The 21,709-nt window shown below is 41.4% G+C and overlaps 2 protein-coding genes across 3 annotated transcripts in view; one reads left to right on the top strand and one right to left on the bottom strand.

The window, feature by feature from the left end:
- Positions 1-107: 107 nt before the first annotated feature.
- On the top strand, positions 108-8,675 carry entpd5b (ectonucleoside triphosphate diphosphohydrolase 5b). Of its 2 annotated transcripts, none has more exons than XM_074685153.1 (14): positions 108-159; positions 3,368-3,600; positions 4,028-4,107; positions 4,343-4,486; positions 4,926-5,001; positions 5,468-5,503; positions 5,842-5,930; positions 6,014-6,096; positions 6,423-6,484; positions 6,814-6,915; positions 7,209-7,352; positions 7,635-7,691; positions 7,877-7,992; positions 8,539-8,675. In XM_074685153.1, exons 2-14 carry the CDS (start codon positions 3,375-3,377, stop codon positions 8,620-8,622), a joined length of 1,299 nt encoding a protein of 432 aa, XP_074541254.1. In that variant the 5' UTR covers positions 108-159; positions 3,368-3,374; the 3' UTR covers positions 8,623-8,675. The 2 variants fall into 2 exon arrangements, with proteins under 2 accessions (XP_074541254.1, XP_074541255.1); XM_074685154.1 differs by having other exon boundaries at positions 4,031-4,107.
- Positions 8,462-21,709, bottom strand: part of znf410 (zinc finger protein 410) — a 24,748-nt gene continuing 11,500 nt past the window's right edge. Inside the window, exons 7-12 of the mRNA XM_074685152.1 lie at positions 20,003-20,162; positions 19,024-19,205; positions 16,386-16,475; positions 16,055-16,174; positions 11,807-11,926; positions 8,462-9,466 (exon numbers count right to left, since the gene is read on the bottom strand). Of these exons, the coding sequence (XP_074541253.1) occupies positions 9,369-9,466; positions 11,807-11,926; positions 16,055-16,174; positions 16,386-16,475; positions 19,024-19,205; positions 20,003-20,162 (770 nt within the window). The 3' untranslated portion in view covers positions 8,462-9,368. The remainder of the gene's footprint in view (positions 9,467-11,806; positions 11,927-16,054; positions 16,175-16,385; positions 16,476-19,023; positions 19,206-20,002; positions 20,163-21,709) is intronic.

Below are 21,709 nucleotides of genomic sequence, written 5' to 3' on the forward strand. Positions count from 1 at the left end.
ACTGATAACTTTCTCACAGGCAGAATAAGCAGTGTGTTGGTTGTCTTTCATTGTGAGGGTCCTGCCTCCCTGCACGAGACTCCTCAACGGCTTCATTACAACGATGACGTCACGGCATGACAGCTGCTGTGCTGCTGCGGCTGCTAGTCGGACATCATGGTGAGCTACAGCTATGTCTGTCGGAAGCTTACGTTTCCTTGAACTGTTTATAGTTGTTTTCGGTTGGTTAGGGGAGTTTGAGGTTCATCTTTGGTGTTTGTGAGGAGCCTGGTTGACCGGGCTAAAGTTAGCTAACTACAGCAGCGTTCATGCCGTCGAAAACAAGTGTTTTTGTTATTTAACTTACATGTAACATTACGGAGAAGTTAAGAAACGGCTGCTTCCGCCATGTCTTTCGACAAATCCGGGGAATATGTATATTTGTGAAGCCAAAATAAGCCGCCCGGTGATGTTAATCGGTGTATATAAGTAAACGGCCGGTTAACGGTGACACAGTCAGCATTAACTCGGGCTGTCAGTGATGTCAGTCATCATACTGCTTATGGCTCTAAACTCGAATAAGTAACGAATTTGATTATAAAAATAGTGTAATTCCAGTGCAAATGTTTGCATGGACGACATTTTTAAGTATATTTAGAATAATTTCTATTATTTTACTGACATTGGCAAAGTTTTGTCCAGCCCGTCTATCCTAACACAGCAGGATTGCTTGAGTGGATGCTGGTTGTTCTCTTCATACCCACTCCAGCTTCAGACTTTAATACAAAGGATTTCTTGCTTCATTTCTGTTAACACTTCAGTAAAAGTGAGTTTATTTCAGTCATAAAACAGTCATCGTGGCCTCGCAGGTCCAGCCCTTGAGATCACTACAAAGTGCTCAGATAATGATTTTGCTATCAGGGATGCAGTTATATGACTTAAGGAGAACAGATCTCCATAAAACGACTGAGATGCTAGCACACATGAACGATGATGACTTCAGTAAACTTTGGATGCTTTTTTTTGTGGCATTGATTTTAAACTATGCTGCATTTAGAAAGTTGTTTAATTTTTTTTTTTTTGGTCATTTCACAAGACTAAGTTACTATTCTCGGAAAGTGGGACTAAAGTTGTAGGGGAGACCAGGGTAAGTTGAGCCTGTGGGTAAATTGACCCACCCCCTGTCTCTCGGAAACTGTACGCATCAGTGGTCACATGACTGGATTTAGTTAGCCCTCCTCATTTCAAGCTCTCTGTGGTGAACAGAAACACAAGTTGAAGTGTTAAGTAACTTTTATTCTCCAACAATATTTTTTGCATGTCGAAGTAAATTTTCAACATATGACGAATAATGACTATAAACTCAAAATAATTTTAACTGTATTTAAAAACATACATCAAATGTGTTGCTGAACTATCAATGTATAAAACCATGTGAATCGTGTAGCTAGATATTAGCCTGAGTTGCGAGGCTAGGTTGTATTTAACAAAATGGTGGCTGTGGGGTAGAGCGAGCCAAACTTCTTGGGGTAAATTGGCCCAGTGTTTTAACTTACCCCACAATGAGGCACAAAAGTGTCAGAGGTAAAACGTGTTTAAGTGTAGTAATACATAATGATTTGTTTTTTGTTTTTGTTTTTTACATATGTGTAACATTGTAGACAAGCTAGAATACCGAGGAAATACAGCAGGAAGACAAACTGGGGCTCAACACCCCTTGAGGAGATGCAGAGAGCAGCAACCAAAGTCCAGGGTGGAAAGTCCACAAGAAAAGTGGCCACAGAGAGAAATATCGACAGGTCAACCTTACGCAGATTCCTAAAAAAGAAAGAGGGAGGGGAAGTGACAGTGGCAGGCTACACAGGGACAGTGAATGCAAAGAGGGTCTTCACAGGGGAGATGGAGGAAGACCTGGAAAACCATGTGAAAAAACTGGCTGACCAGTTCCATGGCCTCACAGCAAAGAAATCCCGTGATCTAGCCTACGAAATGGCAGAGAAAAACAACATCCCTGTCCCTGAGAGCTGGAAAGCTAACCGTTCATCAGGTAGTGTAGAAGAGATCACAATTCAACTCAGGTAAACAGTTGGTCTTGTAGCTAAACAGATTCTCAGTAATGTCCCTCTTTTTTTAGGTCGAGATTGGTTCATCAACTTCAAGGAACGCTACCAAAAAAGTCAAAAGGTCAACTTTCCCCCATGTGGTTCAGTTTACCCTTTGAGGTGGAGCAATTTACCCCTTAGCTGGGGCAAGTTGAGCCACAAAGACCATTTTTTGGACAGGTTATATTTCCATGACCAATCATTATGGATGTGGTCTAATTATTCCCACTGATGTGAGACATCATGAAATTAATGTACATGTATTTCACTTCAATTTCATTTCCACTTGCCTACATGTAAAAAGTGTCTCAGTTTACCCCACTCTCCCCTATAGGAAATAACAGAAAAGAAACATTTCTGGAAAGGTTGTAGGATTGACATGAAGTTTTCTTAATTTCTCTCATCAGCTAAGTCACCTATAGGTAGTCACAACAAAATCATGATACCACTCAATCCCAAAAACAATTGTCAGTGTCTCAACCACATGACCTTTTTACTCACTTTTGAAGAATTATTAATTTGGTAAATTTTTTGACAACCACAAGCCAAAGAATTAGAATTAGTCCTCTGCTTTGATTGCAGTTCAGCTTTGGGAACATTTTTATGACTGGATGTATAGATTATACACAGAGACAGAGAAAGGATACACACTCCCTGAAAAAAAACCCCTCATCTCAGAGTCACTGTTCCACATCATATCATCTGTATCCAGATGGATCACTCCTTTTACGTTTAGTTCTCTGCCTCAGGCAGCTGTGCAAATGAGTTGTCTCCAATTGGAAACTTAATTTGGTATTTACAGGCAGTAACATTCCTCCTGAGATCCTGTTTTTACTCTCTTTATTTTCTGTTAGCAGAAGGTTGACTTTATCCCAGCAGGGTTCTCCCACACAGCAGCGTCTGACTGAGGCTCAGAAGACATCATAATTCCTCACATTTCATATCTGACTTTTGTAGAGACACGCTTCGGTTGCCGCGTTTCGATTGAACATGAAGATCAAAGGATTAGAGTTCAACAATTTAAGTCCAACATGGTGGAAGTGTGATGTTTTTTCGTAAGCGTCCTCCAGAGTCGACTCAGCAGGTAGAAGAGTTGATTGTGGGATTCGTCTCTGTGTGGTTGGCTGGGAACCCGTTCAGGGAGTGGTCATAACTCTGTTGCATCTCACAACTCTGTTGCTGTAGCTGCAATCAAACAACTTCCAGCAGCAGTCAGAAACAGCTTGAAATGCCTCTGTGTTAGAACAGCAGCGCTGTAACAAGAAGTGGTGTTGTATTTTCTGCAGAGTGAAGATGAAGTTTTCCGTGCTTCTCCCACTCCTGGTCCTGCTTGCTGTGGAAGATCTGAGTCAAGCGCAGGGCAAGACGTCTCTTCTGGATTTGACCAACAGCATCGGGAGCATCCTTCCCAGTTTGAGCCGGCCTGCAAACCACAGCAGGATCTTCTATGCAGTGATGTTTGATGCAGGGAGCACGGGGACACGCATACACGTCTACACCTTCATCCAGGGTGACTCAGGTAGCAGCATCTCATACTCTGAGATACTATTATCTGCTCTTAAATCATTTGATCATCTTCTATGTTAAATGCAGAATGAGACTTAGCTGAAATGATTAGTTTTTGCTGCAGCAGAAACACTTTATTTTCATTTTTTGTACAGTAATTAAAGGTAATAGATTTACAGCAGAATAAAAAGCTTTCACTTTGAATTTCCTCTGCTTCCACTTCTGTAAACCTGCAGGCTTTAACTCCAGGGGACAGAAGTTCTACTTGTCTTCATTAACTTTTTAAGTAATAATCCTATTTTGTCAGATTCAAGTCAACATGCTTCAATTTTTTGAATAAGGGGATATAGTCAGCGTGTGTATGCTAAGCAGATTTAAGCGTCTTAATGCTTTTAATAGCTTGCTGCACATTTGATGTGGGTGGATCCTGTATCTTTCAGCAGAGCTGCCTGTTTTGGACAATGAGATGTTCCATTCCATCAAGCCGGGTCTGTCTGCGTATGCTGACGCTCCCGAAATGGTGAGTTCATTTTCAAATCGAATCAATGATATCGAGCTGAAAGGAAAGGTCTGCTGGCTCTCCATCGCATTCACAAACGCTGCTGATGGCCTCCCTCAGCGGGAGTAGAGGAGGAAGTGAGAAGAGCAAAGTGACAAACAAGTGACTGAAATGTAACACTTGAAGTGTTTCCTCAGCTCCAACCAGTCAGCCTGTTGTCAGTGCTGAGTGCTGCTGTGTCGTACTGTTTCCACAGGCCGCACACACAGTGAGGATGCTGCTGAAGGTGGCCAAGAAGACTGTGCCTCGTCTGGAGTGGAAGAGGACTCCGGTGATTCTCAGAGCCACAGCTGGACTCCGGTTGCTGGCTGCAGAGAAAGCCCGGGCTCTGCTGGAACAGGTAGAAGGAGTGCAGAGGTACTAAGACATGACACACTGTTAGGAAGAGTGGAGTGCACTTTTTGTGGTAAGGGAGTTGTTAGGTGCTACATTGTCTGACACTTTCAAAGGAGAGTGCATCGTCTTATCCAGAGGAAGAGCAGGCGGAAAAGAAAGGAACATTTTCTCTGCTATGGTAGGCAGTTCAGACACAAGAGGAAGAGTATTGTTATCAGAGTGGTGGGAGCTTAGAGTGGAGGGGATAAGATAGTAATGGATGGCCCTGGGGCACCTTGGAAGATAAGTGATACTTTATTAATCCCCCTAAGGGAATTAATTAATCCCTTCAAGCGGAGGGCACCTCTGGATGAGCTTCTATTACAGTAGATAGCATTAAGGCCGTTTCCCTGCTGCTGCCCCCCTTTTCAGTCTGTCTCCCACCCTCTTCCTTCCCTCTCTAGGTTCAACATGTGTTCGATGAATCCCCTTTTTTGGTCCCAGACAACAGCGTCAGCATAATGAACGGCACGAATGAAGGTAACGTCTGCCCTGACAAGCAACGCTTTCGTCAGTAATCACAGCCACTCATGTTCTCCCTGCTCTGCTTTGGAGGTGGCATCACAGATCCTTCTGCCCTACTTTCAGAGCAGGGTGTAATTTTAGCGAGGAATCTGTGTTTACTGCAAACATTTAGCTAAATTGCAGGAGATTACTGCTGTCGTTTTTGATGACTCTTAAGAAAATGAAGTTGCTCTTCACCTCACTTGTTGAGAATTTAAAAGCTGTGATTATGTGCTGGAAATGTGTTTTTGTCTCTTGTGCCGCGGACTAAATGATTTGTCAGCATTTCGCCCTTGTTTGTAGAAATTGAAGTGTTGGCGTGTGTATTTATGTGCGGAGTTAACACAACGTAACACCTTCTGACATTTTTATCAGCTTGTTTAAGATGAAGTCGTGTTGTCTGAAATGTGCTGTTTCTTTGTTTGCTAATCTCTCTGAACAGGAATCCTGGCTTGGATATCTCTCAATTTCCTCACAGGTGAGTGCTTTGAATTCACGCCTGCTCACTCTAACAGAAATAAGAGAATATATCTCATGGTTATGTTGTGTTTTCAGTTTGACTGTATTCCCATATTTGACATAGAGTCTGAATGTGTCTTATTACGAACCCTGGTTCACTGGTACAACAGAATGTGATAACGATGAATCTACAGCCTGGAGGGGAAGCTGTGATCTTTATCAGGATCAGTGGTGGAGTTTTTTTCAATGCTTTCCGGGTTGCTCATTCTGTATCAAACTGGCCTTTTGAAGATAGCATCTTAGGTGTGACCGATTAGCTCCTCCCTCCTCTGGGATTACAGTGTGAAATGTTTTTAGGTCACCTGGAAGCACAAACCAAGAAGACAGTGGGGATCTTGGATCTTGGAGGAGGATCTACACAGATCACTTTCCTGCCAAAACTCAGGGTCAGTCGTTTGTTTTTTTACAGATTAGTTTGTAAATAAAACCCATTGGTGATTACCTCACTGTCTTTCTTATTCTGTTGTAGGAAACTATTAAAAGTGTTCCTGTTGATGACTATGTCGCCAGATTCGACATTTTCAACTCAACATTTGAGTTGTACACCCACAGGTAACAGATGCAGAAATTGTGCATGTGTCATAAAAACAGTTTTGTGCTTGTTTATCGTTTGTGACTGCATCAGCACTTTCTATTTGAGGTGATTTTTAAATATTTTAAAATGTTGAAATAGCCCACACTAGATCGTCACAGTACAAATGCTGCTGATGCTTTTAACTCTACTTTAATCTGTTTTGAACAAGGACAATAAATATGATCTGATTAGTCACTGGGATGTGAATAATAAGCTGAACATTTGTTTTCCCTGTTTACAGAATAACTTGTTCCATACACAGTCTGTTCCTCACTAGCTCTAACAATCCTTTGTCTTCATCCAGTTACCTCGGACACGGTCTGATGGCAGCGCGGCTGGCCACGCTGGGCGCTCTGGGTGCAGAAGGTACTGTGCTTACACAAAGAAAAGGTGGCCTGTCGCCATTAGCTGTGGGTCACTGTTGTTCACTGTGAGTGAGTCAGTTCTCCAGACACCTTCTCCCACCTACCTCCTCCTCCTAACACTGAGTAAAAGCGAGTGGAAAGTTGTATTTGTTCTTCAAGTCTCTCTTTCTAATAAACATCTCGAGCGAGGCCCCGAGATGATTCACAGAGGAGCTTCGGCGGAAATTGTGCCCGTCTCCAGTTCTCAAGACAGTTTCAGACCGCTGTGACCATTTAAAAAGCAGCCGAGTCAGTTTGGAGATGAGATGAGTCATGTGTGTGCTCTCACAGGGCTGGAGTGGAGGGTTTTTAAAAGTTCCTGCCTGCCAAAGAAGTTCAGGGACGAATGGAGCTTTGGAGGTCTGACCTATCAAGTGAGCGGGTACCTGGATGGTAAGATCCTGTTTATGCAACGTTAAAAAAGTCAGAGTGTGGGATTAACATTTATAAACATCCATTTTTAGTTCCATTATGATAGGATTAAACCACAGCTACGAGCAAACAGGAAATCAGAATGACACATTAAAGCAAAGAGAAAACTCTTGACTTCAGTGATAGCCGCCAAACATCTGCAGAAAAGCTTTCAACAGCCATTAAAACGGCCTCAGTGATATAACACACCATTTCATTTTGTTGTTCCAGTGTTAGATGCATAATTCACATCACCGTCTCTGTTTCCTCTCCAGGTTATTCAGGATACAAGCTCTGTTATCAGGAGGTCCTCAAGGTGGTGAAGGGGATTATTCATCAGCCGTACGAGCTGCAAGACAGCAGCGTCTTCTATGCATTCTCCTATTACTTTGACAGAGCGGTGGATGCAGGCCTTATCGGTGAGCGCACACACTCTCACACACACTCCTTACGTAATTATACGCACCTAGCAGGATGTTATTACCCGTCCCACAGCCAGACGGAGGCAGGACAATGTGAGTCATCAGCACCTGTCTCTGTGGATTTGACGAGCCATGTGTGTAGTTATTAGAGAAATTGCTATCCTCTGCCCGCCTGGGCTTAAAGGGCATGAGCTCTGTTATTAGTATTGTTGAAATGTGAGCGTAGATCTGCTCTGTAGTATTTTGAATAACCTAAACCTCCCCTTTCTCGTGCTGTAGACGGGGTCCATGGAGGGATGCTGGAGGTCAGACACTTCAAGAAGAGAGCTAAAGAGGGTGAGAAGCAGTGTATGGTAACAGTGACAGATCTGCAGCTCTCTGTACTTGAGACACAGTTCGCATCTCAATAGTCTGGACTAGTGTCCTCGCTGCTATCTGGAATCCTGCCTTCACCCTCTCAGCAGAATACAGATGACTGATTACCCATCCTAACAGACATGACTCCCCTTCTGTCTGCCCAGTGTGCAATAAGATGACCAAGTACCCTCCCATCAGCTCCTTCCTGTGCATGGACATGACCTACATCACCTGTCTGCTCAAGGACGGGTTCGGCTTTAAGGAGAGCACCGTGCTGCAGGTGAGGCAGGGCTACAAACACAATCGGCAGAAGCAATAAAAAGGAGAGCTGTGTTCAAAAGCTTTTCAGGAATTAAAAAAATCGTTTCCTGATGGAGTCGTGGAGCTCAAACTCAGCGTTGAATGAATCATCAGCTGGTTCTTCTTATTAATAAAGAGCAGGTTTAAAATAGCCTCTGCTGAGCAATTGTTACTATCATTTAAATAGACGGTAGATAATAAAAACATGAATCATCGGTGACATTTGTAAAACACAGAGACCTGTTTTTGAAATTACAGTTTACAGTTAATCACATGAAAAGATGAGTGGCCTTCTCTTCTAAAAAGACAAATTTATTCTGATCTCTTACAAATGGAACAAAAAACAAAAATGAGTCTGAATTTAGCTCAAGTTTGTAAAGCAGGTGTATGTGTGCAGAGGCAACAGTCCTCACCCTTAAAAATAATCAACAAGAACAGAGAGAAGGATGAAAATGTTATGTTTTTTTATTTCAATAAATACAAAAGGCATTTGAGTGATTTGGTGTTGGGTTTTTCTTCCTCTCAGTTGACCAAGAAAGTGAACAACGTGGAGGCAAGCTGGGCTTTAGGCGCCACGCTGGACCACTTCCACAACCTGAAGATCCACTGAGGAGGAGGAGGAGGAGGAGGAGGAAGAAACACTGCTAGTAGTGTACACTACCTTATCTAACAGCCCCAGACATCTGCTGTTTGTTTTTTCTAACCTCATGAGTAATTCTTCATTTCATTTCAAAAGCAATTATTCTCAAGTGTTAATACATGGAGCTGTAAATGAGCAACGTGTGCCTTACTCAGAGAACAAGTGGAGCAGAGGAGGTCGACACGGAGTGGAAGAAGTGAACCAGTAACATGCCGAGTGGAGCAGCTCTGTGGGTTGGTGTGTGAGGTGGATGTTTGTTTTACTCAGGAAGATAAACAGTGTGGCTGCGACCTGTGTTTACATGATGCAGTGTGATATACTGTGCAGGAGCAGTTTCTCATTTTCAGGTGTTTTCTTTTAGCAAAGATGATGCAGATCAACAGTCATATCAGAGATCATCATCACTGCATCTCAACCTCCGACTGTTTTTTACAGATACTGCTCAGAACAATGCTTTGTCATTATTGTCATAAACTATAAACCCGTCTTACTTTGTCTTTGGGAGTATTGAAGTTCAAAAACTTGAGGAGAAAACAGTTGTTTGTACAAATGTTGCCATTTCACACTCAAAATAAAAGCGTCATCAGTTTCTACTTACAGATATCTACAGGGTTACAGCCAGTGACTCATCTATGTACAAATATCTAAGTGAAGTCCTCTCTCAGTAGAGAAGGGCGATGTGTGTGTGTGTGAGTGAAATATTTCACAACGGTAGACTACAGCAGCGTCACCTCAACTTCGTATGCATGGTCCTCAGTCGTCATGGTCACCAGTTCATGTGGTGGTGAGAGGACTATCACCGAGTCTGGAGAGCCTGGAGAGACACACACACACACACATACACACAGAGGAGAGTTAAAGAGAAATCACCAAGTTACATGAACACTGTAGGAGTGAGTCACCGCCAGTCAAAATGACACACACCAGACCTCAGAATAAAACTACTTCAAAGCTTAAAGCTCTCCTGCTCTGATCAGGTTTTACTATTTGATTTTAACGCTGACAGGACACTTGAATTCAAACTGAAGGACATCCAATGAATGAGCCTATAAATAAAACAAAGTGAACGCCATGGAGGAATTACACACCCTGAGAAAAAACTACAGAAATCACTAAAACTAATGCACTACTACAAAACTGTTTAACTTATTTTACTAATGTTATTCTCCATTTTCACACATAAAGACTAAGAGTGAACGATTAAGCTGTGGACACTTTCTGCAAAAAAGGGTAACAACCTGTACAGACAACAGATAGACACCAAAGTTGTTTTTTGTTAAATGAGAAGCCTGGACTATTACATAAGTCATTACATAAACTGCAGTATGTGGTTATAGTTCCTATTTGTGACCCCTGTTCTCATTTAGCATCTCAGCTCTTTGGAGTTTGGCAAAAGTTGTCAACATTTCTTTGAAGTTAGGATCACAGAAAATCCAGTCGGATGGATGTAAATTGGAACATGGTAATGTCAGCCAAGGATACTAAGTAATGATACAAGAAAGTGTTGTACTATTGAAAACTAACACAAGACTCTGGTGCAAGGTTATAATAGTTTTGGATTTGTCATTATAGTTTAGCTTTAGTTAGTTTTGACATTTTATTTTCCATTACAGTTTAGTTTTAATTTGTTTTAGAGTGGGCATTCGAGGGTATTCTAGTTTTTATTTAGTTTTGATTTTTGCAACAAGGCTTAGTTTTAGTTTAGTTTTTGTTTTTTCATACCTTATTAACCAGGTGCAGGATTCAAAAAGGTCAGAGTAAATATTTTGTAATACTGTTTATTTTCAAGTCCAACATAGTGCTCACTGCTCAGTCAATACTGATACTGAACTGTTGGCTGCTGCCTTAAACACAAGAAAATAATATGAACTTAGTATAAAAAATACAACCATAAATTATTTAAAATAATGTTGACATTAATTACATGAAAATAATATTAACATAAATTATAAAAAAACAATATAATATGAGCTTCAATAAATAAAACCTTGGACTCTCTAACAATTAAACTATTACAGATGCTTCATTGCTTCACTACGTTTCGTCGCAGCACAGCGCACAGCCAGTCAGTGCAGTAAACAAGCTCGTCCCTATACGTCGCTATGATGGTGCTGTGCGGCACTGACAACTGCCTAAAACTATCTAAAATTGGTTGGGAAAATGTGTCAGATTAATTTAAATCCTAAAGGATATTAATATTGTCAGAAACTATAACTAAGGACATTTTGTCTATCATTTTAGTTAGTTTCAGTTAGTTTTGTGAACACAAGATACAGTTTTAGTTTACTTATCGTTTTTGTTTTCTTTTCTAGTTTATATTAGTTTGAGTTAACTGCAATGTAGTTTAAATTTTACTTTTAGTTTCTAGTTTGTTTTAGTTAACTATTATAACCTTGCTCTGGTGCTGAGATGACTAAGAACTAAATGTAGAAGGGCACACAGATCAGAAAGGGACGTATGTGAAAGAACTACTCAGTGTAACTGAATCCACCTCATCACTCTGCATGTCAGCGGTAAAATATTAATGTAGGAAATGAATAAGGAGTTTCTTGGACAAACCACAGGACTGTACTCACGAAGAAATAAGGCGACAGATGGCAGAGAAACATCCAGAGTATAAATAGCATCACAATACCAAAACATATGCATTAATGTGCTCACAGCAGAAGAGCAGGTGTTACTTTTAACAGAATCACAAAGGTTCATCCTGAATCTACGAGCTGGGTGAAGTTCAGATGCCTCATCGCTGAGCTGCTTGGCAATAGTTTTAGAGGAGACCAGACTTATTACATCATTTTGTTTACAGTTGATTTACTTTCTATCAAGACCACACAGCGCAGGAGACACTCAGCGGAGTCATTTAGGAGAAAGGTTCTTTTAACTTTGACAACCCCATTAAAATCAACAATTCAGGGCAACATGAGAGAAATGCACCTGGAAGTTTCTATCTGCTCTGATGAGCATTCTAACGGATGAACTGGTCAGAGACACGCTCAAAGCTGATCACCTGAGGACTGTCAAACACCTGAGAGGATGGCAGCAGCAGCAGCAGCTCCACAGGTTGACTCAGCATCTCTGACACCAACACAAACACTGTTGGCCTCATTCACTGCTTACAGTGCGCTCATTGAGCTGTGATGAATACAAAACCTACCTGGTGATCTCAGCATGGCGTGGTGAAGATTTATGGGCTCCACAGTTGTTGTCATGGTGACCATATCATGTCCATTCTGGCCGTCTGCCTCCAGCAGGCTGCTTTGTGTCAGCGCCTCACCTGTCACACAACAGACACTGGTTTTCTACCTTTATACAAAGCTCCTAGGCTCCCGCTTTAAAACCACATAAACTCCAGATGTATGCATTTATTATGAGACTGTATGAGCTTACAAACAGAGTGACGCTCAGCAGATCAGTGCAGACAGATGGTCTTTAAATGTCATTAAGATGCACTGTATGTTTCCTTCTTTAATCTGCTGTTTATCTTACACCCTCATTAAACATTAGGGTTGTTAGTCTGTCATTTTGGAGTCAATCATCCAGTTCTCGACAATCAAGAAACTCACTCAAACACAGAAGAGTCTGAAGTTACTTTCCTGTCAATCATCTCTGCTCACAGAGGACGTTTGCTAACTGTAGCTGTTCGTTATCACACTAGACAAAGAAATGAATATTAAATACGGGAGGATAAATATAAAAAAAATGTTCCCTCGTATTTTCTTATCTCTTTTATGACTGAACAAAAAAAGAAGAGAAATAAAGTTAAACATTTGATTTTCCCCGATGCTGCATTATTTATTCTCTGTGTTGTTGGATACACTGATGAAAAAAAACTCTTCAAAGTTTTTCCACACAGAAAAAAATCTTGATTACAACACCAAATACAACATTTTAAGAGTTTATATGTTAGTTGATATATTTTGGGTTGTTTTTAACTTTTTTTGCAGGGAAAGCTGAAGAGAGACACTGCAATAACAAAAATGTAAGCAAGTCTTTGTGTCCCATCTTCAGTAAAAAATTGTCTTAAACTTGGCCACAGTCACCTGGCAAGTCCAGAAAAGTGACATCGTTATTGTTCAAAGAAAAAAAAAGAAACTAGAAACTTGACAAGTAATTTTTTCTAACCTTACTGGCAGATTTTTTTTTTAGCTCTTTACAACCAAATCAGGTATCACATTTCTTTTGAATATCTTGAAACAGAACATTTTTAACATGTTTTGTGAGGTGACTGTGGAAAATGTTAAGTCTAACAAGATTTTTAATAGAAATTAGACACAAACACTTCCTTTCATTCCTGGGGAATATTGAAATTGCTGAAATTGTCTGGCCAATAGCACAAGATACTACATTCCTTTGGACTCGTCTGATATTACAGACTGTGACCAGGTTTTCCTTTTCTAAGCCGACTCTTGCTGTTACACAGAACTTTGCTATAAAGTATAATAACAACAGTCTGGACAGCATTCTCTAATTTACTTAAAGGCCTCATATTGTGCAAAAATCACTTTATTAAGTCTTTAAGTTAAATTTGTCGGTCTTTGGCTTTTCTCCCAGCCCACAAAATTTGACATTTAATGACAAAACCTGTACTTAGTAGTGCTTGTGAATATAAAATCTTGACCTAAAACGAGCTGTTTGGATTTTGGGGATTTGCCGACGTCAGCGATTCCCTTTTTTGACCAATCAGGAGCAAGTCTGACCTGATTGGTCCACCGGAGCAGATACCCCCGAAACCCCTCCTCGCCCACTCCCCTCCCCGCTGCTGCTCCAGTAGCCATCACTGCCATCACTGCTCTGTTTTTGGCTGTAAACAGCCACATAGTTCCATGCACAAGCTTCCCATCTCGGAAGAAGACAAGACTCAGTGGCTAGGGTTCATTTATCAAGGAAATGTGCCAGCTACACTCAGTAAAACTGTGCATGTGTGTGCTAGTCACTTCACGACCCACTGCTTTTCCAACTTTGGACAGTACAACAGAGGGCTAGTGAATAGACTGGTCCTGAATCCAGGCGCATTACCAACCATCCACCAACAAACCCTGGACCCTGGAAATGTGAGTATTTTAAATGCTGTTAGCTGTGGAGCAGATATAAGAGCTTTTCCTCAGTGTCCCCCCTGTCGCTGTGTTAGCTTCAGGATGCTAACTTTAGCTGCGGTTAGCCTGTTGTTTTAGCCTGTAATGTTACGGTAAACGGCTGTCTTCTAAACATTGTGCACTCGGAGCTTGTGGCGCCGCTCTCAGTGACGCTGAAGAGCGGGGCGGTATCAGCGGTGGCTCATTTACATATGAAGGTCACGCCCACTAAATCAGAGCGTTCTGAACAGAGGGGCTATGAGAGCCTGGAAACAATGCTGCTGTGCTTTATTTATTGCCTTTTTGGACCAAAACATGTTTCTACCATTTCATGAAGACATCAATGATCCAGATTAAACTGCAGAAAAGGAGCAGAATATGGGACCTTTAACAGTATCTTATTTTTCAGCAGCACTGTTAGTATTTAGAGCTAATTGTGTTTGCTGTGTTGAAAAATAAAAAACTATCACTGCAGCTGAATGAGGAAATGGCAGAAGTACTACTTACTGACCTCATACCACAGTTACAGGCCAAAACCTCAATCTCTTCTCTGCTTTCATCAAACCACATGAATAAAACCTTGACAGTGTCAAAATGAAAAAAAAAATCCAATAGAATTATTTCCAAGATCCAGAATTTCATATCACACTCTGATCCTGAGGGGCTCATCCACATCCTGCTATCACCCAGGCTCGACTCGACTTTGACATTTCTCAAGCAAATTTCACGTCTCCATCTAATCCAAAACGTGTCCTGTTGGCTGTGTCCTGTGTGTGAAGGTAAAAGGACTGAGCTTTTTGTGGATCAGGCTTGAGGCCCATCGGTTCATTTCTGTCTTTTAACTGTGTTTAACATCGATTTTTATTTCCTTCTGTTTGATCTCTCTGACATTCACCATGAGAAGTTAGTGTCTGTTTTTTACGCTGCATGTGTTTTTGTCTGTCTTTATGTGTTGGCTTTTACGTTGCTCTGTAGATGAAACTACCTGTGTGGTTTGGTATAAGAAGATAGCCCATCATCATCATCATCACTGCATGAATATTTGCAGTAAACCTGTCACAGTAGGTATGAAAAGTCTGCTTTGCAACATGTGTTACATTGAACCTGTTAGATGAATGTCAGGGTGTAATGATGGAGCATTTATTTCCTCAGCATCAGATGAAGATAAGTTTGCGATCAGCTGCTCTCAGATTAACAAGTGAGTGTCTTTTAATGAGAATAAAAATGTGTTTCTTGTACTTGAAAACTGGATATTCTTTTTTTAATTTTCTGCATGTATCTGTAATGACCGAAATAAGACGCTGTAATTTTCACACTTTGTTTGAACCCGTTTTTAGATAAACGGCGTACCGCTGTGTGAAAATAGGTGTTTGAAACTGAAATCCTCTCATTACACCAAACTTTTCAAGTTACCTTTTGACGCCTTTTCTTGAGGTTGTTTTTAGGCCTGCCCTTATTCCAACAAAGTCGATTAAATAATTCATCCGGTATAAATAACACAGAAAGTACCCCTCTGTTGTGAAGCTGCGTCTTTCTTTTGCTCTGCTTTTTTACAAAAGACCAGCCTCTTTGGGGAGGCTGACCCGAATAAATCTGCTGTTTATAATTAGAGCTTTGGCAGCCGTTTCCTCCTTGGTGATTCAGCTGCTGTGCTTCCCACTGCTACACAAATGTGACAAGGAGGAAAATACTCTGTCTGCTCTCATGGTTCATGCCAAGAAGACAACCTAATTTAAGCTGATTTTGTACAATTAGACCTTATGTTGGAACGTAAAGCGCTCATTGAGCGATGCTTTTAGTCTGAAGAGGTGCAGAAGCTGAGACTAAGAATAATGCAGGACTGAACCGAGGTGTATTTCCCACAGCTGCAGAGGGAGACCCACATGAGCACCCACTCATTTATCTCAGTAATTTGTTAGGTGAGGGTGAAAGGAGTTGAAGACGGAGATTTGAGTTACTGTGCCACTTTAACGTGGTGATTACAGACACATCTGAGCCCATCATAAGACGCCTCACAGGCCTGTTTCTGCAGCACGGTTCTGCTATCTCTGCTTTTCCGCAGATATGAGCTGTCTTAAACAATTCAGCCCCTGAGCCTGGAGAGTAAAAATCTTAATGATTAATTTTTAACTGCTCTGGAGGCATTAATTATTCATACCACGTTCCTAAATGTAACTTAAACCAACACTTTCTCAGTGCACTTCTTAAAATGTATGGGCTGCTTGAAGCTACATAATCCATGGATTAGCATTACCACCTACTGCACGGGGTGTGTGTGTGTGTATATGTGTGTGTGTGTGTCAGTGTGAAAGAAAAAAACAATGTTAGACCTGTTTCTCTGCTTTCAATGCTGAGCCCCTCCTCTCCGTGCCTCTTCCTCATGTGGACGTTTCTGCTGCCGGACTGGGAGAAAGTCTTTCCACAGATCCCACAGTGATGGGGCTTCTCGCCTGGGAGACAACGCGCGCACACACACACACACACACACACACAAGCACAAACACATGGACACACATTGAGAGACGTGAAATCCTGTGATCCTCCTCTGAACGGGGGCATGATGCATGTCTTTAAGGCACATCCTGACGTAGTGGATCTTCATGCACGCTAATTACAGAAACAGCGCTGGGCCGTTCCAGCTGTAAACCGTGTCCCACTCACCAGAATGTACGAGCATGTGTTTCCTCAGACTGGAATACTCTGCAAAGGATCGCCCACAACCATCTGCTTCACACAGGAAAGGCTTCTCTCCTGGAAGCAGCCACACACCACACCAACAACCCCCCAACACACACACACACACACACACACACACACACACACACACACACACACACACACACATGCAGGTTTAACTCTGTGTTACAAAGATTTCCAAATGTACAAAGCACTACTTTACAGAACTGCACTGAGTTATCCAATAAGACTGCTGGAGAGTGATTAAACTGCTCAAAACACTCTGGAGGAGTCGAATGCAGCTTTCTTCTTGTTTACGGTTCCCACAGTGACAGCTGACCCAATTCGACGCAAACTAACTTCAATCACTTGTAAAATAACTTGTAAAAATAATCTCATCCAGCTCGAGATGTTCCAGCAGCCCTCTTATTTCTCTCCCTCTTGAGTTCAGGGAACTTAAATTTGTGTACTTGCTGACACTCTATAAATTGATTTCAGTTCGATAAAAATGCTCATGATTTATTATTTAAAGACCAGCAAGGAAAGAGAAAGATCTGTGATGTGTAAAAACATTGGTGAATATGGTAACAGCAGTATAACCTGTGTGAATAATGAAAAGAGCACAGCTTGTTTGCTCAGGGTGATTTGCACAGAACCTGTGTCCAGAACAAGACGTCCTTCAGTGATCTGAAATAACTCCCAGGAGTCAATGTGCTCTCCTTTCCTCTAAAGTATTTATCCAGCGCATTCTGCTTGCTCTCCTTTTCACCAAAATGGCTCAAATTGATCCGACTGAGGCTGGCTGCTCGTTGGGGCTGCTGTGGCGTGAGTCACAGCCACAGCCTCTGTCTGGTTGGTTAGTCTGCAGGGGTGCAAACTCAAAATGTGACACCATATGTACATGGACTCAAAGTAGTATTCTCAGAGATTTATGCTGCGTATACTTTTATCAATATAGTTTGTATAAAAGAAGAGCAACAGGGTACGCTGTTTAGGAGCAGGCTCTAAAAGTACCTCTGGTGTCCTGTAAACAGACGAGGGTTGGGCACTTTATTTGCATGACACCTAAATAAAAAACAACCATTTAATCAAATACTCACACTGTTTAGCAAGACCGGTATTGACCTTTGCACTGAAGGAACATGCTGTTTTTCTAATGTGGTTTCCCTTCAGTAATTACTAAGTTACTGATGTTTGTCTGCTGATACTATACACTCTTGTTTCTTTAAAGCCATAAAACAGTCAGATGGGGTTAGCATAGTGCAAATTTTTAAGCAGACTTCTTGTCTTTATTCATAAAAGCCAAAATGGAGACAGATGTAGAGATGCATCAAAGAGCTGAGGCCAGGCGATGATCTGTAGCTGATGCATTAAGGCAGGGGTGGCCAACCAATCAGAGTCTAAGAGCCACAAAAATGACCATGGTACTACGAAGAGCCACATCACACAGGTGGTCTTAGAAACGCACTTCCTCTCACACATAGACGAAATTACATAAACAAAATTACTAAAAATTGAAAATCAATACATTTCCAATTTTCAAAGCCAGATTTAATGTGTGTGTAAGTGTTTAAATTATCTATCTATCTATCTATCTATCTATCTATCTATCTATCTATCTGTCTGTCTGTCTGTCTGTCTGTCTGTCTGTCTGTCTGTCTGTCTGTCTGTCTGTCTGTCTGTCTGTCTGTCTGTCTGTCTATCTATCTATCTATCTATCTATCTATCTATCTATCTATCTATATCTATCTACCTATCTATCTATCTATCTATCTATCTATCTATCTATCTATCTATCTAACTATGTATCTACCTACCTATCTGTCATCTATCTATCTATCTATATCTATCTATCTATATCTATCTATCTATATCTATCTATATCTATCTATCTATCTATCTATCTATCTATCTATCTATCTATCTATCTTTATCTATCTATCTATCTATCTATCTATCTATCTATCTATCTATCTATCTATCTATCTATCTATCTATCTATCTATCTATCTATGTGAGCGATTGAGAAGAGCAAATGTAGAGAATAGAAACTGAAACTTTTATCTATTCATCCAAGTATTGATCAATACTGATCTCAACATTGGCATCAATATATCAATATTTTAGATTGATTGGGACACCACTACGCGAGCCACAGGTTGGCCACCCCTACATTAAGGTCTATAGCTTCTGTTTGTTTTTTAAGTCTTCTATATTTTGGTAATAAAACAGCACACTGACTCGCTGAGTATTTGAGTCTGTAGTGAAGGCCTCTCTGCTACTTGTCTCAATGGTGGAGGAACTTCACATCCCATCGAGTGGATATTACTGCACATAGAAAGCTCCTCTCCTGAAGCTAAAGGCAAATATAAACACTGTTTAGTTGATCTGCTGGAGGGTCCCTAGAAAGACGCAGCCTGTCTGTCAGAAATCTTAATGTCACCCTAAATAAAACATGACAGATAGTCTGCAGTGAAACTGAGGCGCCACTGCTGCTGACTCTTCACATCTCCAGCTTGACTGAACTATGGAAGCATTAAACGAGCCGGGTCTAATGGCCTGAGTCAGTTATTGCTTCCAGCATGTTTGGGCTTTTATACCCATGTCTCCCTGTCTCCCCCACCTGTGTGAGTGCGTCTGTGGTTCTTCAGGTTCCCAGCAGTGGTGAACTTCTTGCCGCAGTTCTTCTCCTTGCAGATGAAAGGCTTCTCTCCGTTGTGGGTCCTCATGTGAACCTGCAGCCTCTGCAGCACGTAGAAGCTCTTCCCACAGCCCTCCGCGCCGCACCTGTACATTCGGTCGTTCCTGAGAGACAACCAGATAAACGAGCCTCAGCGAATTTCTTGCGCACGATTCATTTGCAGCAGCCCACCTTGAGGTCAGATCAGGCAACCTCAAGCACATTTCCTTTACTGGTGTTCAGAGCTGAACAACAGCACTCTTCTGTCTGAGTCTGTGCCGTGTGTCTGCTGTCTGCCTTCAAGTTAAAACCTGTGGAAAACACTGTGACCACTCAGCTGTGAAACATCTGCACTGCTCTGCTCCAACACACAGCCCCAGAAGCCGGAAAATGAAGCCTGAGGATCAAATATTTAATCACTATTTACTCACGACTCTCATTAAATGTCTGGGCAGAAATATCATACACTGTTCAACACAAAATGTGCTGAAGTCTGAACAAAAACAATAAAAAAAGATCCCAAATATCTTTAGTTTGGGGACTTTTTGTAATCATTCTTGATTATATGTATGGAGTTAATGGAGTTAATATAGATTTATGGTGTGCTGGGTTTAATAACAGCATCTGCCTTCCTAATGGAGTTTTACAGGTAATAATAGCTGTGACTTTCTATTAACTGCTGAGATTTGATTGCACATTTTATATGTGAAAGTGACATTGTGTAATGGCTGTATTAGCCTGCGAGCTTGTATTATTATTTTTCAATTTGGTAAATGTTTCCACATTAGCTGGGCTCAGCACAGGGTTGAATATTGATGCTTTGGCAGCAGCAACTTGCTGGAACTGCTGCCTGGAGCCATTACCTTCAAGTGCAGCATGACTGTGAGTGTTTTGTGTGTTAAATGTGTGTGTGAGCTGTCACCTGTGTGTTTTGAGGTGGTATTTCAAATGAGCCGGCCAAGTGAATGTCCTGCAGCATCCCTCGAACGAGCATCGGAGGATCTGCTTGGAGAGGGGGCGGCTGGTCCGAGGCAGCGGCTCTCGCTTGTCCCCCTCTAGTGTCAAACTGTGCGTATGGTCGCCTAGGCAACAGAAAGAGGAAAATGAGCAGGATTGTGCTGAAAACAATCCAGGAGTTACCAGGTGGTCGGCCTCTGGAGCCGGGCTGTTTAAAAAGCTAATCATCAGGTAGTGACTGAGACCTGCTGCACAACTGCCGCCAAAGAAAACAACCCGAGAGCTGAAGGCAATCACTCTCCATTCACCTGCACGGACTCCCCGCTTTGAATGCTGTTAACAGGTCCAATTCTGCTTACAGCATCTCGGCAGTAATGCAGCAATAACTGGAACCCCACTGCCGAAAGAAACTTGTCTAATCTAATGTGAGATGGTGGGAGGGGAGCTATTACTGCAGCTCAGATAGAGCAGCTTTAGTCCCACACTGGAACCTGCTACAGTCTGCTGCAGACTGCTCATATCAAAATGTGGACAACTATTTCAGGCCAGCTCAGAATAAAATCGACTTCACACTGTGCCAGCATGTGTAAAATACGTCACTGTGCTCCTGAAAAAACAGATAAAGGTATCCAAGGCTGGAGCCACAGAATGTGTCCTTTTCAATCTGATGAATTTTCTCAATGATGAATAAATTTAGACGAATTGAAAGAAAAAAGAAAAATTCATCTGAGGAGCTCAATTTATCAGCACTATGTCTCCTTCACTTAAAGCTTGTGTGAGGAGTTTTTGACTGGTTATAAAACAGACAGAAGTCCATCACCACAAGGCCTGACTATTTCTATATTGGTATTTTTATTGCCAGAAGGTGGGTGCCAGAGAAGATTATTTCACCACGCTGGAGAAAAAGAGAGTTATCTTTCCGTACTACAAAATAGTCAAGATAAAAGTTAAACCTAACACTGAGGAAAACAAATGCAAGATGAGACTATTATTTAACACTTCTTAAACATGTGAAGCAAAAAGCCAGTAAATATGCAAAGGGTGCTTTTCTGTCCAACAACACACAACAGAAAGCTCCAGACAGGAGTTTTAAGGAGCAAGAACACTGCAGGAGTCAATGCCCAAACGTGTTTTAAAACACAGATAAATTTATTGAAGTGCCTGTGTGAAAATTTGTACCTTTATCTTTGTAGTGACTATTCTGGCCGGATTTCAGTCACTGTCTGGGCACGGGAGTTAAGTGTTTCTGATGCGCTTCTTAAAGAGACCAATGTCCAATCCAAAGTTACTGTAGCTTATTTTCTTCCATTTATTTATCCAAAGGAAACACATGGACAATTACTTATTTTGTATGAGCTGATCGTGATGAGCAGCAGTAGCGGTGAGTATCATTCAATACCTCACCTGGGCCCTTCTTGTTGTGTTCACCTGCCAGTTGACCTAAAGTGCCCCCTGTGGTGTTTGAAAACCAAAACCAAAAAACAACCTAAGAAAAATAGCTCATACAACTTTTGTCATGATCAGGGCTGTTCTTTGTAAAAAGTATTCTATAAATTAATCAAGTAATAAAAAAAGTTTAATGCACAGCTCTTTGTATTTTTACAGTGAAAATAAAGGAGTAGCTCTTCTTTTCTGATAACTGGGCCTAAATAAATCTCCTTGAAGTACATTT

The sequence above is a fragment of the Halichoeres trimaculatus genome, unplaced genomic scaffold (assembly GCF_033239565.1).
Source record: "Halichoeres trimaculatus isolate MK-OKI-2021-1 unplaced genomic scaffold, fHalTri1.1 fHalTri1_scaffold_13, whole genome shotgun sequence".
NCBI classification, from domain to species: Eukaryota; Metazoa; Chordata; class Actinopteri; order Labriformes; family Labridae; genus Halichoeres; species Halichoeres trimaculatus.